At 40.7% G+C, this 19314-nt stretch overlaps 2 protein-coding genes across 10 annotated transcripts in view; one reads left to right on the top strand and one right to left on the bottom strand.

Annotated features, from left to right (window-relative positions):
• Window positions 1-19314, bottom strand: part of LOC131683573 (amyloid-beta-like protein) — a 268575-nt gene that overhangs the window by 196041 nt on the left and 53220 nt on the right. For all 9 annotated transcript variants that reach the window (XM_058965655.1, XM_058965656.1, XM_058965660.1 and 6 more), the window contains one exon: window positions 8021-8191. In XM_058965655.1, the coding sequence (XP_058821638.1) occupies window positions 8021-8191 (171 nt within the window). The remainder of the gene's footprint in view (window positions 1-8020; window positions 8192-19314) is intronic.
• On the top strand, window positions 7023-8009 carry LOC131683574 (leucine-rich repeat-containing protein 57). The gene has a single exon (XM_058965663.1). It carries the CDS (start codon window positions 7023-7025, stop codon window positions 7980-7982), a length of 960 nt encoding a protein of 319 aa, XP_058821646.1. The 3' UTR covers window positions 7983-8009.

A 19314-nucleotide genomic window follows, 5' to 3' on the forward strand; every position in this document is an offset into this window, starting at 1 on the left:
GTCTTCATAAAACATTAATCGATTTTTGTTCAGGAAACTATGATCCAGATTTCCAGAATTTGTGCGTAACAAACTCTATAATTTGCAAATTTGGTAGAATGAAAGGTTTGTCTTTTTGCTAGAAGTTTAAAAAAATACCAGCTGTGCCAGGTGTGGTAGGACGAGATAGTGGGCCCTATGCGTTCTAGGCCCAAATACCACATGCCCTAAAGCAGCCCTGACAAGGCGAGCCAGCGCCGCCTTTAAATAAGCGCTTAGCCCAAATCCCTCTCAATCCCTCTCCTACCGTTATCCTTCCTTCCTTCTGCGGCTGTTCGCCCATCTAAATATGGAAGCTGTTCTTCAATGTCAGCTTCTTTCACCGAACAGCCTAGATAAGCCGTGTAGTGTCGGTAGTGGTTGTTTCAACCGGCTAAGAATTACACTACGGACTACCTGTTTCAGTGGTAAAAATCTACCAAACAGGGAACCCCAATTCCATAGTGTCATGCGACCCGTGCTATGGGTAAAATTGTTGAGGGGGTTTAAAACATTCTCAATGGCGAACGGAGCCTGGGAAGAGTTGGGCGAACTCCCCAGTATGCTGCATTACGCAGCGGAACGTTCACTCTACACACCGAATTTTTTTCACCGATGATCCATTTAATTTTGCCGAATTTTTGTTGGCTGGGAGTTTGCTGAGACTCTCGGCTGATGGTAGTTCGGTGAAGTTTTGTTGAGTTTCGATTATCAAATTTCGATGTGTACAGATGAACCTGCCCAGAGGCCGTGTGGTATCCGGCCCTAAATTGAGCCACTGGAGTCCTGCTCCCATGTCGTAGAAGGCGACTGAAAGTAGGAGACCCTAAGTCAAGGTGTAGTTCCGTGCCGAGGACTTAATGACTGGAGGGTCTAAAATATGCCAGTCGCGCACGGAGCATTTTGGGTTTTGCCCTTACTGTGTTATGCGAATCTCTGATACAGTGGACCATTATTTTCTTCGCAAGTCGTGGGAATCAAATGATCATGTCCCATTTAAACCTGATATGGCTCGCTAAATGCGTTAACATCCCAACTCGCTTGGTGTCCTCTAGTTGTTGTGCAATTTGTGTTGCAGATGAAATGTACAGTTCTCTAAGCAACAATTGTTAGAATAGCACAGATCAATCTCCAACATAAACGTACAGCAATTATGAATTTATCTCGACTCATGCAGGAAGGTAAAGCTTCCATAGCATTGATTCAAGAACCGTATTTCCATAAAGGAAACTTCTATTTTGGAAAGTTACTTAACACTGCCTTCATTGCTCACAACAAGACAGGCATGACTAACCCACGTGAAATGCTTCGTGCTTGCATTCTTGCAAATAAGGCTATTGACGCGTGTCTCATATCGGAGCTCACAACTCGCGATATCTGTGTTGTCACAGTTACACTGACTGTCGGAAACTTAGACAATATATATATATATATATATATATATATATATATATATATATATATATATATATATATATATATATATATATATATATATATATATATATATATATATATATATATATATATATATATATATATATATATATATATTGTTCAGCATACCTACAGCATAATGAGTCATCTCCTTCTGATGATTTCAAAAGCATTGTATCATATTGTAGCAGAAATGGGCTTCCGATCATTATCGGCAGTGATGCGAATGCTCATCACATCATTTGGGGCAGCTCAGACATCAATCTGAGACTGATGGAGTACATAAGTAGTACAAATCTCCACATTCTGAATGTGGGAAACCGACCAACTTTTGCGAGGTCTGGGAGGGAGGAGGTGTTAGAAATAACACTTTGCTCTGATAGAATTTTGCATGAGCTGGGAAATTGGCAGGTTCCAAATGAAACTGAACCGTCTCTATCCGATCATAAATATATATTTTTCGATCATTTTGATGTCACCTTCAATGTGGTGACATATCGTAATCCTAAATCTACAAACTAGGACCTCTTTTTGGAAAACTTGGCGACAAAATTTCATGGATATTTTTCAACAATTAGTCAACTAGATGATTTAGATGACGTCGTGGATACGACAAACTCATTCATATTAGCATCCTACGAAGAAGCTTGTCTACTTCGTACTGTTAAATCGACTAGGGGAACCCCTTGGTGGAGAGCTGAGCTTGAAAGAATGAAGGAAGTTGTGAGAAGAGCTTGGAACCGGCGTCAGCGCGATGACTCCAGGGCTTTCAGGTCAGCTCGTAGTGCATATAAGAAATGTCTTAGATCTGCAGAACGGGCTGGCTGGCAAAGCCTATGCACTAATGTCTCTAGTCTGAACGAGGCTAGCAGGTTAAATAAAATTCTCTCCAAATCGAATGATTTTCAGATGATCTCCTTAAAAACCAGAGATGGTGTTTATGTGACGGACGAAAAAGATGTTCTTAATTGTCTCTTCGACTCACACTTTCCTTGTTGTATCGATCCGGAGTTGAACAATGTTCACAGATCTTATTCTGGTGATTCGGATTCGTGGGCGTTAGCACGCACATTGGCTTCCACTGAATCGGTCATGTGGGCAGTTGACAGCTTTGCTCCATACAAATCACCCGGAAAATATGGAATACTTGCCGTGCTACTGCAAAAGGGATTTGATATTCTTAAAGGGAAAATATACTTTTGCATATAAAATATTTGAAATAATCCGTAAAGAATTGAAAAACGATCCATAAAAAAGTTGTCCATGTTCCATCAACATTACTTTCCAGTCTTGCTACTGGGTATATCCCGAAAGCATGGCGAGAAATAACTGTTAGATTTATTCCCAAAGGGGGGGCGCTCAAGCTATGAAGAAGCCAAGAGTTTTAGGCCTATCAGCTTAAGTTCTTTACTTCTGAAAGGTTTGGAATGGATAATCGATCATCACATCGTTAGTTTAGTTGAATATCCACTGCACGATGTTGTTTACAACATTGAGAAAGCTTTCTCGCTCAAGCAATCTAGCTTGGTTGTATTCCTAGATATTGAGGGTGCTTTTGACAATGTGTCCTTCCAGTCTATTCTGGAAGCGACGCGCGGTCATGGGATACCTGCATGTATCTCGGGTAGGATAAACGCAATGCTTAGTAATCGCATACTTTGCTCGTCTGAGGCTGAGATACGGAAGTTGAGTATTTGCGGTTGTCCTCATGGCGGCGTTCTGTCACCTTTGTTATGGAACTTGGTAGCTGACGGCTTGTTGAAGAAACTCAATGAGCTTGGATTTCCGACCTACGGGTTTGCTGACGATTACCAAATACTAATTACTGGATTTTTCATCGGAACAATCTTTGACTTAATGCAACAGGCATTAAGATCTGTCGAACAGTGGTGTCGACAAGTTAAACTATCAGTTAACCCAAGCAAAACTTCAATGGTTCTTTTCACGAAGACGCGGATAACAACCGGGGTTCGTCCCTTGCAGTTCTTTAATTCTGAGCTACTGTGTGCAGATCAAGTCAAATACGTTGGAGTCATATTGGATTCCAAACTGAATTGGTCTGCACACATTGAGTTCAGAGTCAAGAAAGCGTTCATAACAAATGGAAATGGAAGCGTTACACGACAATTGTACGTCCAATACTGTCATACGGATGCCTTGTGTGGTGGCAGAGGGGAGAGGTGGTGACAGTCCAGTCAAAGCTAAACCATCTGCAAAGAATGGCGCTCATGGCGTTGACTGGTGCTATCACCACGACCCCGACTGCTGCTCTTGAGGCACTTCTAAATATCAAACCATTACACATACACCTCAAACAAGAAGCACTATCATGTGCATACAGACTGCAGGTTACTGGGATTTGGAACAGTAATCATGTTGATCTTGCTACCAGTCATACACGATTGTGGTCACAAATGGTTACATGTGGTGAAGATGTTCTTGCTCCCAGCGATATTACACTCACATGTAGTTTTCCTTACAGGACATTCCATGTGAAGATTCCCTCCCGAGAGGAGTGGTTTTCTGGCTTTATGGAAAGACAACAACAAACGCAAGTGGTCTGTTACATTGACGGTTCTCTAATGGAGGGACGTGCTGGTGCTGGTGTCTACTGTCGTGAAATGAGATTGGAACAATCTCACTCACTAGGTAGATACTGTACTGTATTCCAAGCAGAAATCTTTGCGAGTTATAAACTTCTGCTCCGATAGTCAGGCTGCAATCAAGGCCCTTAGCTCAGACAAATCCCGGTCCAAGCTAGTGATCGTGTGCCGAACCCAAATCGAAGAACTAAGCATTGTCAACACTATCTACCTTGTCTGGGTGCCCGGACATTGCGGTATTTCTGGAAATGAATGGGCTGACGAATTGGCCAGGGCAGGTTCAGCGATTGACTTCGTTGGTCCTGAGCCCGCGCTGCCAATTTCGACAAGTTGGATAAGGGAAAAATACGGTCCTGCACACCAAAAAATAAAGAAATTTAAACGACATTTAAATCAATACGAATGTAAACATACAACGATTGAATCCAAAATTTGATTGAAAATTACGTTAAAATCAATTCGAGCATCTAACAGCATACAATTTTAAACTTTCATTCGTGTAATATTACATGTCATTCATTTTACAACAATATTCGAGTAAAAATACATTGAAGTGCATTGGTTTTCCGTTTAAAGAAACTGTAATTTTCAATCCACGTGTAAAATTATAATAAAATTCGTTGAAGAAAGCACGACAAGTCGTGTGTATTTGTGGTGGAACTTGGAATTTTACATTTATATTCATGCTCCAAATATGTGCATGAAAATAAACTTAAAATTACAAAATATTTTTATCTGTGTGGGCTTCGTCCGAGCACCGCAATTATTGGAGAAATCTACAAACGTGTCGCCAAACAAAGGCGTTTCTAGAACAACCATGCCCAGTGGTTTCGAAAAATCTCTTACATTTTTCGAAGCTCCACTGCGGCATGCTGACCAGGGCTTTAATCGGCCACTGCAAACTCAATTATCACATGGCAACTATTCAGCGCGCTGAGTCTTTTTCATGTGATCTTTGTGAATCCGACTACGGAACCTCATATCATCTGATATGCAACTGTCCAGCGGTAGCGCAATTGCGATTTCGTGTCTTCAGCCGTCCTTATATAGACGAAACCATGTTTGGACGACTGAAACTCAGAGACATACTAAAGTTTCTTATCCAATGTGGTAAAGAGCTTTAGGCTCATTCGGAGGCAAGTTGAACTACTTGTGAGTTTAACTTACCTGTTGTTTATTTTTGTTTGGTGCTGTTATTTTTCCCACCCTTACAATTCTACTTCCCCGCACCTCCTTGTCCTTTCCTTCCTCTCAGGAAATGATGAAAACACACGGCAAGGCACAAATCTCCGACTACATACGGAGAACGTGCCATTTGAGCCAATATATTCTGATTCCTGATTCCTGATGACCCAGATTTCCAGAATTTGTGTGTAACAAACTCTATAATTTGAAAATTTGGTAGAATGAAAAGTTTGTCTTTTTGCTAGAAGCTTAAAAAAATCCAGCTGTGCCAGCTAAATCTGGCATAATGGCATTCCCTCTAGTTAGTAACGTAGAATTCAGAATATCTGGAAAAATTTGGCAAAATTTAAAAAATTCCTCCCAGTTGTCTAGCTTCGCTTTGAGTTGATGATACACTCTTCGACCGAAATTCTCACCTGCTGCACTGCCTGTCGGTTGCTTATCAAAACCATCTTGGTTTTGTGGTGAGCGATGCAATTGTAACCCAGCTAGCACTGTTGAAGACCTTTTTAAGTCCAATGAAACCACTGTGTTTACTTACTTATATTTTAATTCTCGTCAAGTTTTAACTCTAGGTTAGATATATTCTATAGAAACGTGACGCGCGCTAGACAGGACACGACGTCGTGTAGATGGGCGTCGGGATTCCCGGATTTTCGTTACCTGTATTACCGGTACCACAACTCAATTAGAAAAGTTTATTTTGCTTGTTACTAACAAAAATTCGAAATTAATTTTGCTACCAAATTTAATTAGTTGTCTTTTAATTGGTTAAAAAAGGTGTAAAATGAACAAAACAAGTTGAACACCTTGTTGGTCACTTCTGAAATATTAGCATGTTGAAGTTGGAAAATGCAATCCCGATTTTCATCATCCAAGTATCGAATGGAAGATAAAGGATGAGGTTGGTTGAGTGGATTGGATTGTAAAAAATAATATCGCTGTATTCGTAGAGACAGAGTATTGTGTGACGCATGCTTTTACCCTCAAAAGATGGACATTAAATAATCCCCTTCTCACGTGAGTGACTGAGAATAACAATGCCTGCAAGTATTATTGTGAATTTTGGGAAAGGTCATGAAGGAAAAGGCGGATAGCTTTGTGATAAATCTAATGTATTTGTTTCAGCCAAATGCTAAATAGAGTCGATAAATTTAAAACCCCTGTTATTAGTAGAACAACAACAACCGAAAAATAATCAAGCCCAAACATAAGCCACCCTGATAAAACATAAAGATATATCATTTCGAAAATAGCAGAACTGAACCCAGTTTTTTAACGGAACGGAGGCCTTTGATTAAGAGCACTCGACCAATTTGCGAAATACCTCGACTCGTTTGAATTGAGGGGTGAATTCAGTAGGTACATATAATGATGTTGATAAGCCGGAAAATGATGGATGGACTTGTAAATGCTAATTAATGATGATGTTTGCCGAATGGATATTCGAACAAAAAAGAGTGACACGGAGAAAGGAAAATTGCTGTATTGTGTTTATTGGCTAGAATTAAATGCCTTTCAATAGCTTGGTACCCAAGGCTCTATCACAACAAGCAAGGTTTTAGCCGAATAATAAATTATTTTGTTTCACATTATTGCTATTATTAATTTGGATTTAATTCACTTTACACTACATTATTAAATATAACTAGATATTTTGTTGTATGGTGATTAACATTTATTTCTTATTCAATTGGTTACTCTACATCAATTCATCAATCAGCTCAATCTAGTATTCCGTTAGCTTTCGCTTATTTAGGCTACAGATTGCCACAAGCAATGGCAACTAAATTTCTTAATCTTATAAAGAACCAAATTTTTTCTCAGTATGCAAGCTATCTGACAGAACAATGTATTCAGCAGGAAGGAAGAAAGCTTGACCTATCCCGGCTAAAACTGAAAGAGCTCCCAGCTGAGTTGACTTTGGCATTTGCATTTCTTTCCAAGCTGTCTCTGGAGGGCAATTTTCTACGCTTCGAATCGATCATCGTGCTACACTCGTTAAAATTTCTACGCTACCTAGCGCTCAACAACAACCAACTTGCACTATTCCCGGAAGAACTGTGTGAACTCAAGTATGTCGAATTTCTCAACCTAAGTGACAATCCGATAGAGTGCCTGCCGGAAGCGATAGGGAAATTGAAAAATGTAACCACTCTCTGGTGTAATGACATGATGCTGAGCCAGCTGCCCTCAACGTTCGGCTCGTTGCGGAAGTTGAAAACTTTTGGCGCTCGGAACAACCAGCTGGCCGCTCTACCGGAATCCTTCGGTATGCTTCGACGGCTGAAGTGGCTTTCATTGGAGGGAAATCATATCAGCGCGATGCCTGAATCATTTGAGTGGCTTCGAAACTTGTCCCATCTCAACTTGAAAGGAAACAGTTTCATCGAGTTTCCGGTCGAGCTTTTTCAGATGAGACGCTTAAAGTTTTGTTCTTTGGCAAACAATTCAATATCAGCCCTCTCGGAGGTGACACTCGAAGGGGTCCGTTTCATCGACACACTGGAGTTGAGCGGCAATCCGGCCAACGTTAGTGTTTATGGAAATTTTGAAAATATACAAGCTAAAGTATTGCGGTTGCAGTTTGACCTAATGGATGAAACGGTTGAAGAGGAATGGAAGCACAGCTTGCCGAACAGTGAACTGAACTCCCCCGATACAAGCGGCGATGAGACGGACATGGAACCATATGATTACGAACTACCAAAATTGGCGAGATACTGCTGTGCTGTGTGATAAGTTAGACTGTACGACAGAGGTGATGCGGGGCTTACCTTTTTACAGTAATCCAGCAGGTCCATTTTATCCCGTAGGCATGCCGAACCGGGGACTTTGATGCTCAGATCTGTCGCCCATCTGCCCTCCTCGGAGAGATATTGCGGGTGATATGTCTGTCCGGCTTCGCACAGCACCGATATCTGAGGTTCCCATCGAGGTGAGGCAGCCTGTAAGTAAGAGTGAATAAATCTGTCAGTTGTAGCCAATGTTTTATGTGTTATATTACTTTGGGGAGATAGGCTTTTTTGTTCGATTCATTTAACAGGAAACATGTGTATATGTATTAATCTATTTGGTTATAATTTTGTAAAATATCAGACTGGATATTGGAGTTTGGAGCTTTCATTCACGTCCCTTTTTGCCCTTTTTTTCCATATGTCGTTTCCTCGTTCACACATCAAGCTAATGCTGTAAAATTAGATTTGGATAAGGTCTTCGACGCTCTTGATCAAGTTTATTGCATCTTGTTTTATCATTTTCGTCGACGATACAGGAATCGGCTATTCGCATACGATACTGTCTTTTCTAACCTTATCACTTTGCAAATGATATCATTCATAATTTAGAAAAGGACGAAATTTCATGCATAAAGACGGTTTTAAACCAATTTTTAGGGAGTAATATAGCATAGTTCACTTTTTGGTTCATTAGACCTTGTGTCCTTCGGCCTGGTGACTATTTGGCTTACTGGCCATTTGGCCTAATGATCATTCGGCCCAATATCCTTAGCCGAATAACTATCGGCTTAACGGCCTTCAGCCTAGTGACCCACCATGTCTTTTTCTGCCTCTGATAGTGTTGTTCCATCGATATTGGAAAGAACCCCGATAGTGAATTTTTACCTGAAATCGGCGGCGTGGCGCGGCGGCGCACATTTCTAATGGGACATTGCAAGATTACGTCATATGAGTAAAAATTCTCGAAAAAATGACAGCTTGTTTACATGATATTAGAAAATTTTTGATTCCACCCAGTACAAAAAACTTGGTTCGAATTCAAAGTCCATGTAAACAAGCTATCTGAACTGTCAGGAAAGTGAGGTTTTACAGTTTCGTGCAATGGTCTATTGGAAAATAAATAAAATATCGATAAAATCGGTAACCAGAAAGAAAATAAGAATAACAAGGGGTATTTAAAGGGCGAACACGAAATTATTGCGACACATTCAACAGGGCATAACTTTTTTACCATTGGGTAAAAATCAACCAAATTTTGCACACTTTCTCATTGATGTGTATTGCTTACATGCTGTCAAACTCGAAGTCGTGCTTTCGATTCAACGAAAATGGAGGTGAACCAACGCGAGACGAGAGAACAAATTCTTTCCAAACACCTGAAATTTCCTGACTTGTCACACCGGCGATTGGGAAAAATGTTGAACATTCGTCTCCAGAGTGTTGAAGCGGTTCCAGGAGCGGTTGACGTTGGACCACGGCAAAGGAGCTGGAAGAAAACTGGGACCGGAGAACAAAAAGACGGAGGGAAAGGTGAAGCGAATGATTAAAGCAAATCCCAACGTCTCAAGCCGTGATTTGGCTAAAAAGATCGGCATGTCGCAGAGCTACGTCCAGAATGCAAAGAAGAGAGCTGGACTACATACATACAAGGTACAGAACTTCCCAAACCGCGATGAGCGGCAACAATCGACGGCTAAAACTCGGGCACGGAAGCTCTACGAGAAGATGCTGACAAAATATGGCTGCTGTGTGATGGACGACGAAACGTATATAAAAGCCGATTTCAAGCAAATTCCGGGGTTGGAGTTTTTCACCGGCAAGAGCAAGTTCTATGTGGACGACAAATTTAAGAAGAAGCAAATGTCGAAGTTCGCCTCCAAATATCTCATTTGGCAGTCCATCTGCTCTTGCGGACTGAGGAGCGAGCCTTTCGTGACAAAGGGCACAGTAAATGGCGAGATCTACAAATCTGAGTGCCTCGAGAAGCGCCTTTTGCCATTCTTGCAGCAGCACGACGAAGCTCCGCTATTTTGGCCAGATTTGGCATCATGCCACTATTCTAATAGTGTCCTAGAGTGGTATGTAGCCAATTCTGTTCATTTTGTTCCAAAGGACATGAATCCGCCAAAATGTCCGGAGCTGCGCCCGGTGGAGCAGTACTGGGCAATGATGAAGCGGGAACTTCGGAAGACGTGACGAGAAGGACATGTTGAGAAAATGGAAAAAACTGAGACACTGGTACCGGATGACACTGTAAAGACTTTGATGGAGGGCATCAAGCGAAAATGCGTTCAATTTTACACTCAAGGCTCCATCGATTAACTTTTCTTTTGATTTTTGAAATAAATATATGTATAAAACTACCATAAAATTTTAGTTTGATTTTGAACATTATAAAAAAATTGGCATGACATGTTCGGTGTCGCAATAATTTTGTGTTCGCCCTTTACAATGCAGTCATTTTCACCTTAGTTTGGGGCCAATTTATGTTTCACTTATACAGTGTCCCAAAACAGGCGAACATACTGTAAATGTAATCTTATATTAGAACATAACCAAGTGAAAAGCGATGGAACAACTGTACCGCGTAATCGACGCACGGAAGTTCTACGAGAAGCTGAACAGTTCCGCAAGCCGATATGTGCAGGGACTTAGACGACAACCTTCTTACGAACGAGTACGAGGTGGAAACAGTACTATGACGAGCACCTCAACGGTGAAGCAGCAGAGGACGAAGGCGGTATGGCAACGGATCTTGGAGCACGCGCAGAAGGCGATAGGCAGCCGGCCCCTGATCTCCAAGAAGTCAAGGAGGAGATCGGTCGGCTGAAAAACAACAAAGCTGCCGGTGTAGATCAACTACCCAGCGAGCTATTAAAATATGGTGGTGAAAAACTGGCTAGCGCTGCACTGGGTGATCGTCAAAATTTGGGAAGAGGAGATTCTTCCGGAGGAGTGGATGAGGGGTGTCGTTTGTCCAATCTACAAAAAGGGTGAAAAGTTGGATTGCTGCAACTACCGCGCGATCACACTACTTAGCGCCGCCTACAAGGTCCTCTCCGAAACTCTTTGCCGCCGATTGTCACCATTTGCAAGGGAGTTCGTGGGGCACTACCAAGCGGGATTCGTGGGTTCCCGCGCGACCACGGACCAAATATTCGCGATTCGGCAGGTTCTGCAGAAGTGCCGCGAATACAACGTGCCCACACATCATTTGTTCATCGATATCAAATCGGCATATGACACAATCGATCGAGATCAGCTATAGATAATGCACGAGTACGGTTTTTCGGATAAGCTAACACGATTAGTGAAAGCGAGAATGGATCGGGTGATGTGCGTTGTTCGAGTATCAGGGACACTCTCGAGTCCCTTTGAATCTCGAAGAGGGTTACGGCAAAGTGATGCTCTATCGTGCCTGCTGTTTAACATTGTGTTAGAAGGTGTAATAAGGATAGACACGAGTGGCACGATCATCATGAAGTCCGTCCAGCTTCTTGGCTTGGCAGACGACATTGATATAATGTCACAGAACTTTGAGGCGATGTCGGAAACGTACATCAGACTGAAAGCTGAAGTCAGTAGGATTGGACTTGCCATTAACGTTTCGAAGACAAAATACATGGGAGGAAGAGGTTCTAAAGACGACAATGTGAACCTCCCACCCCAAGTTCGGATTGACGGTGACGAAATCGAGATGGTCGATGAATTCTTATATTTGAGCTCACTGGTAACCGCCGACAATGATACCAGCAGAAAAATTCAGAGACGGATCTTGGCGAGAAATCGTGCCTACTTTGGACTCCAGAGAACGCTCCGGTCGAACAAAATTCGCCGCCGCGTGAGGTTGATTACCAAAAAGACGCTAATTAGACCGGTGGTCCTCTGCGACCACGAGACCTGAACTATGCTCGTGGGGGACCAACGCGCCCTTGGAGTTTTCGAACGAAAGGTGGTAGCGTGCAGATGGCAGACGGAACGTGGCGCAGGCGAATGAACCATGAGTTGCATCAGCTGCTGGAAGAACCATCAATCGCGCATACCGCAAAAATAGAACGTTTGCGGTGGGCTGGACACGTCATAAAACTGTCGGACGACGAGCCGGTGAAGATGGTTCTTGAGGGCGACTCTACAGGAACAAGAAGACGGGGTGCACAGCGAGCACGGTGGATTGTCCAGATAGAGGACGACCTGCGGATCGTTCGAAGACTGCGAGGCTGGCGACAAGCAGCAATGGATCGAGTGGAGTGGAGACGGCTTCTGCATACAGCAAGAGACAACAGGCCTGAACGGTAAGGTAAGTAAGTGAAAAGGTTTTAAAGTCTTTCGAAAGCCTTAAGTTTTAACTATTTCTTTCCAACACGAATACCAAAAATACCGGTTTTAATGCCTAAAAAACCGGTATTTCGGCATTGGATATTTGGACGGTTTTACCTGTTTTCGGTAACAGTAAAACCGGTACTCCCATCTGTCCATCTCTTTCAAAAGATATTTTGAATGTGTTTCTTCTAGTTTAAATGCAATATAAGTTTCCATTGGAAAAGATAAGGGGGGCACTGTGACAGGAAAAAATAACCCCTAACGGCCTATACATGAGTCAATTCCTAGTCCCACCAGGTCCAAATTTAAAGCAAATGGGACAAGTCTAGCTACCGGACCAACGTGCCTGAAGTTTGTATAGGATTTTTCGACAATTTACATGGAGAAAACCCACTAACTCACATTTTCGCCGCTAGGTGGCACTGTATACATCGTAATATCACTGTAAGTGAAAATAAGAAAGATAATTTAATTGTCTACAACTTTGTTGAAGACTGCTAGAGAATCCGGCTTTGGTAAAAGAAGTTACTAAACTTTTCATGAAGTGATATCTGAGTCAGTTTTGTCTGGGGCCTAGCAGTGCATGCATGTTCAGAAGATTTATAGTATGCAATACGAGTCATGTTTTGGTTAGAAAATTTTAGTTACACATTTTACAGCATGGATGAGCCAACACTAACTTTTCAAGGGAAATAGATAGAGATTAGGTGTCCTCCACACAGTCATAGAGCAAGTATTTTTAAATAATTCTTCCGAACATCTCGATATTCTATCTCACTTCTATGAAAAGTTGGTATTGGCACCCTCTATGCGGTTACAGGTGGAACTAAACATTCTAACCAAAACATAACTCGTATTATGTTCTACAATTCTTGTAAACATACTATTCAGCTAAATCTAACCATTATCTCACAAAAATGTTTAGTTGGTGGTAATCGGGTACCGATCCACAACCATACGCTGCTAGGCCCCATGTAAAACTGACTCAGACATCACTTCGTTAAAAGTTTAATACCTTCTTTTGTCAAAGCCGGATTCACTAGCAGTCTTCAACAAAGTTGTAGGCAATTAAATTATCTTTCTTATTTTCACTTACAGTGGTAATACGATGCATATAGTGCCACCTAGCGGCGAAAATACGAGTTAGTGGGTTTTCTCCATGTAAATTGTCGAAAATTCCCATACAAACTTCAGGCACGTTGGTCCGGTAGCTAGATTTGTCCGATTTGCTTCAAATTTGGAGCAAGTACTCCTGGTGGGACTAGGAATCGACTCAAAGGTGGGCCGATTGAGTTTTCAAAAATTAATTATTTTTCTGGGCACTCTAGGGGACACCCCTAAATTAAATTACATTATTAAAAAAAATCTCTTTGTATATCGAGCTGCATCTCTAATTTGCCTCGAAATAATTAGAAGTTTCACCAAATGTGAAACAAAATAGACAGGTTCTAGAAAATAAGCGCCTTCAAGCAAATGTCACGTGCCGTGTCAAGCAAAACGCCTGAATGATTCAAATTCTGAACTAGTACACTATAAGAGATTTTTTAGAATGAATTTGAATCGATTCATGCAAATGTGAAATATGTGAGCAGGTACCTAAACTTATTTCAAGTGCCAGGATTTTACTGAAATTCGATCCTTAATTCTAGCAACACGCTAGATTTGAGTGGTGTGAAAAATAAATAACACCTGACACCTCATCGATCATCTGCTGTTATGGAACACATTCAGCTGATTGCAAACGAAGTAGCTAGTACCTTCACGCTTGCTGAGTTTCCATTCTGACGCTGAAAATTGCACGCAAATCTGGCACACGTGCGTGGAAAAGGTACAAGCGCACGTCTCTACTTACGTAAACATATGTACGTCCACATAATACATAAAACACTTATTTGTGCATGACGACTAACTATAAATCATACCCGACGGTAGACGTTGTTGGAAGTCAAATATGAACGGTACGGCGGCGGCTCATAAATCACGCCTTCGACAGATTGATTTCCTTGTCGCCGTTTTTTTTTTTGCTGTAACTTGCCAACGGATAATGGATACAAATTGATGTATTTGAAAGTCATCTGTACATGATTGTAAAGGAATCGAAAAACTTTTGTACATATTATTATTGATATTGATTTTGGAAACTTTGAGACCACCCTCTGCCTTTCGCATATAAAGAAAAACTTTACAAACACTCTAAAACTCTTTTTTGGAACTGTGGTCCGGGAGGTTGAAAAACTATTCAAATGGGTACAAAGTTTGTAGGGTTTTCAAGCGTACTAACAAAATACTACTAAAATCACCTTGAACTAACAATCCACCGTCGACAGTTCCGAATGCCCTCAGAATTTATTGGAATTTTAGAATTTTTTTCTCTGGTTCCAAACGACCGTGAAAATTTTAGAAGCGAATGATTGCACCCTGGATTTGCCTGTTTCTTTTAGAATTAGTATCGTATTAATGTGTTATTTACATTTACTTAATCAATCTCTATGGTCTGTCAATTAGCGGTGATATTGGGAGCTAGCGTGGTTTCTCCATATGAATTTTCGAAAAATCTCATACAAATTTCAAATTTGGTCCTGTAGCTAGACTTGTCCGATTTGGATCACTCCTGATGGGACTAGGAATATACTCAGGGGTGGGCCGTTGGAGGTTTTTTCTTGCCACTCTATCAGATACGTTTAAACGGTTTTGAAGATGAAAAGTGGGAGATGTAAAAAAAATCTACACAATCACATTAAAAACCCAGATTTTTTTCTCGCTCAACCTCAGCTACCCAGATATTATCAGCTCTACCTCCGTCATCTGGAATTTCTTGCCGCGATTCTTCACTTCTCTAGATTATACTTTTTCGAATGTTCCGTTACTTGGTAAGTATGTGTGAAATACAAGTAATTCGGATCTGGCTTCTTGGCACTGGTCACATACACTGGTCTACTACGGCTTTTTCGTGAAAAAATCGTGCAGTGATAGTTGTGGCAGGTGTCAGAAGCGCATATTTTGAAATAGGTTAACTGTTTACGTATCCATTGACCTGAACCACCAGGTAAATTCAAATCTGGTGAAATACTTGCGTCTCGTTCAACGGCGAGTTGAACGTGTGTGCTATATCAAACCCCCAAAAAGGAAGATACAAATCGGGCAAAAGGACCAATTACTGGTCGTGGTGAACTTCAAACGTTATTGTTGGAGTCAACGGGCAATGCAGTGCGCCTGCAGACAATGTATGCAACGCTACCCCAAAAATCACAGCATCTGCCCTGCGAATTCAGTGCACAGGTGCAACGCAGATTCTTCTGTGAAGAAACACTGGAGCCTTTTTAGCCCTAGAACGTTGCACTGGGGTACAAATTTACCCCACGCCTTGTTCGGGACTTGTAAAAACGAGAATTCGGCATTTACCGACCTGGGATCCTAACCATAATTCAATTTAGAGTTCCTAGTAAGAGTAGGAAAAGATGGTGTAGCCAGTTTGCTTATAGCCTTCGTGGAAGCAGGTGTCAACGTTGGCGTGGGGTACAGTTGTACCCCAGTGTACGGTTGCCGTTAGTGTTTCGTCAGGTTTCGTGCTGTCAGTGGAAATGTGATTCGTGACAATACCAGTTTAAATACTGATTGTTTTACTACGGTAGTAACAATTAGTATTATATAATCGTGTTTAATCGTTTATTTAACTAATTTAATTTAATTTTGAAGCGATAAAAAATCGTTCTCATTTTTGCTGCTGTTTTATTGTTTTATAGTTAATTTTTTATAGTTTTTCAAAGCAATGGCTCGCAAGTATAATTTGCGCACAATAACAGCTGTAACAGTAACATTGCGTGTTACCAATGTATTACTGGTCAGAAATATTTTTTTCATTTCAATTTCCACCCCATTTCGTGGTATTTTCCAAAACCCGATTTTAAAACTTTCCTCTTCAAAATAATTGCAGTTTTTCAAAAATATCGAAGTTCCATTTTATATCGTATCAAGATCATTCTTTCAACTTTTAGAATCATTTTACTTTTTCAAATCGATTGAAAATTTGCAAAATTATAGTAATTTTTGTGGAAAAACAGCGATTTTTCATTTTTTATTTTGTTCAAACCAATTTATGTATCATTGATTCAATAAATTCCATACTTTTACTTACACAGCTGTTTTCGCAATTATAAAACGAAGAAAATGGTGTATTATACTTTTCTTTTGTTTGCATTTTCACCTGCGAAATTGGCGATCAAACGCGTGTGGTACATTTGTACACCAGTGCAACGTTCTAGGATGGAAAATACAAGTGCAACGTTCTAGGGTTAGTATTCGGACTGCAAATCCCAAACAGATAATACGAAGTGGAGTGCCTAACTGGGAAGAGTGTATCTCACCAATAATCGATCTAAATGTTGGTTGCTATAGCGAAACCAGTACTTTCAAGCAATATGTCTCATCATTCTTCCTTCGCTGGAGCGAGGAAACCCCCATAGTCGACCAATTTACAGGCACATGAGTTCTGGAAACGTCATTGATCAGCAAGCGTCATTGAGAACCATGAACAAATTAGGAAACAAAGAATAACATCTCCTAGCTGACACTTTCGGTAGGGGAGAGTGATCTTGATCCTTGGGGATATTTGATTCCCTGGTCATATCTCCGAATCTATACGCATAAAGTTATCACAATATAAAAAGAAAATGAAGTATTTGGTCGTTTATGATGTTTAAAAAACAAATCTGATGTATTACATTTGGTTTGGAAAAGTTGTATAATATTTTAGAAAATATGTGTATAAATCCATCTCGAAGATCTTTTCATAAATTTTTTGAACGGTGGTATGAGATCGTCGAACTAATTATTTATGAATATTTTCAAGTATGATTACTTTCTAAGGGCAGTTGCCTTGAAAAACACGTTTTTCGAATAAAAAGTTTCACTACACATGCAAAAAAATTAAAATTTGTTCACGTCATACAACAGGTACCTTTGATCCCTGTAACAATGAGTAGTCTTGATTCCTATCATTAGTTCTCTCGAACACTTCCGAAATGTATAGAATTAGAAAAACATCATTTTCATAACGTACCTGGCACTATTAATTGATCTAAAATGTTTTTTCCGTGAACAAATGATTGTATAAGTTATTGAAGGTTGAAAAAGCCAGTTAAACAGCATTGATCTACCGCAAATACTTGTCTCGACTTTCTACTGTGGTTAAAGCTTAAGGTAGTCTTATTATTTAATTTGTCAGGATAGGTGGTTAGCTGAACTTTCGTATCTATAGGTCTTAGTGGGCTTTGTTTCTTTAGCCCTAGTAGGCGGGGGATCAAGTTACCACACATTTTTACAAAAACTTCGTTTTAGCATGATTATCAAGATTGTTCATATTACTGGCAGGACATAGTTTTCCGATTTACACAATATTCATAGCTCTTACAATTCGAACTGACTACAAGATGGCAAATTTTACGATTGAAATTTTTTTTTCATTGAAAAGTTATGAGTAAAAAACAAAAGTGGGATCAAGCGTACCCACTCTCCCCTACAGTTAGCGCTAGGAACCGACCCAAGAAACTTGGTGAGTGCAGGGTCAAGATACATACTGAGAAGCCGATTGAAGATAACTTTCATGGTCCTGCTGGAGCTGAATCCGCTCTCAGGTGGCCAAAAGGTGGATGTTATCCTTTGCCCAATTCTAAAGACGTTACAAGGCTACGTAGAACATGTTCATCTTTTAAAAGAATCAAAGACTCAGGAGGTCAAAAATGTTCGTCGTATTTTCAAAACAACTGGTCATTCTATTCTTTTCTTTAGCTACTTTCATTCGGAACAATAAGCGGCCTACTTTGTACCAACACATATACCATACTACTCACTGTTGATAGTTTGCTTCAAATGCGGTCGTTTTGGGAACGATTATCGATTCTGCCCCAAATCCATCGCTTACTTGTACTGCTGTTAACAACACGAGACATCCAAAGAAAACCTCAATGTCAACCCAAGCCTTTGCATCAACTGCATAAAAGGACGCTCGATTTGTAGCAGAAAGTGATCTCAGTTCATCGAGGAGGAACATATCATAAAACATAGGATCGACGAAAATATCACCTTTCCTGAGGTCAAGGCTATGATAACAAAAACACAGGTCAAGGTTATGATAACTCATTCATCCCCAGTTTCAGTGAGTTTGGTATTGTTTGGTTCTCTCCGGATAACGAACAAAGCTGTAACTGGTTGAAATAGAAATTGGAGGAGATCAGTGAGAAGGCAGGGGACATCCGTTTTATTGTCGAACTATACAGCCTTCACTAGAAAAAGGTATTCCTTTACAGTCCGTGGAATCCCAAGGAATATTTGAAATGTACTGATTTTTTGATGAGGCTAGAGTTCCATAATTCTGGTTCGTGGGCAGTTTGCGTGGAAGTGCTAAAAACCAAGTCGCTTACAGAGAAAATACAGCAGGATTATTTCAGTATTGACGACCATTCTCTGGAATTTCTGGCGAAAAAGGGTTACAAACTTAACTTTAACTTCCAAAAAGTCACGGCGAAAGCTCATAAATCTAAATCGGTCAAATTTGAATGACAGTATCTCTTCGGGGATGTTGTTGTTTTGTTATCTCAATATCTCCTCGGAGGTGTTGATATATCCGCTCATCGAGAAGTGTTTTTATTCCCTAGGAAATGAAGAATACTTCCATATTGTCTATGTTCTTTGTGTCGTTATTTTCCTTATCGCTAACCTTACCACATCTTCAATCCTGCCCATCAGAGAAATGACGAAAAGACAATTCATTGCAAGGCACAAATCTCCGATCAACATAAGGGAAAGTGCTATTTGAGCCAGTCGCTACTGATTCCTGATAAACCGCTCATACGTCATACACGGCACGGTCTAACGGCACGTTGTTGTCAATCCGCCGAACACAAAACAACAACCCAACTAGAACAATAATTCATATACTAAGAATGTCAACCTACCCATCTCACCGAAACCCGGCGGACAGGATAACAGCAACACAGCTTTTCGACTTCCCATAC

Source organism: Topomyia yanbarensis, chromosome 2 (assembly GCF_030247195.1).
Source record: "Topomyia yanbarensis strain Yona2022 chromosome 2, ASM3024719v1, whole genome shotgun sequence".
Lineage (NCBI taxonomy): Eukaryota > Metazoa > Arthropoda > Insecta > Diptera > Culicidae > Topomyia > Topomyia yanbarensis.

Excerpts from the sequence above, each read along its gene's own strand:
- LOC131683574 (XM_058965663.1), top strand. The coding sequence starts at position 7,023 with ATGGCAACTAAATTTCTTAATCTTATAAAGAACCAAATTTTTTCTCAG.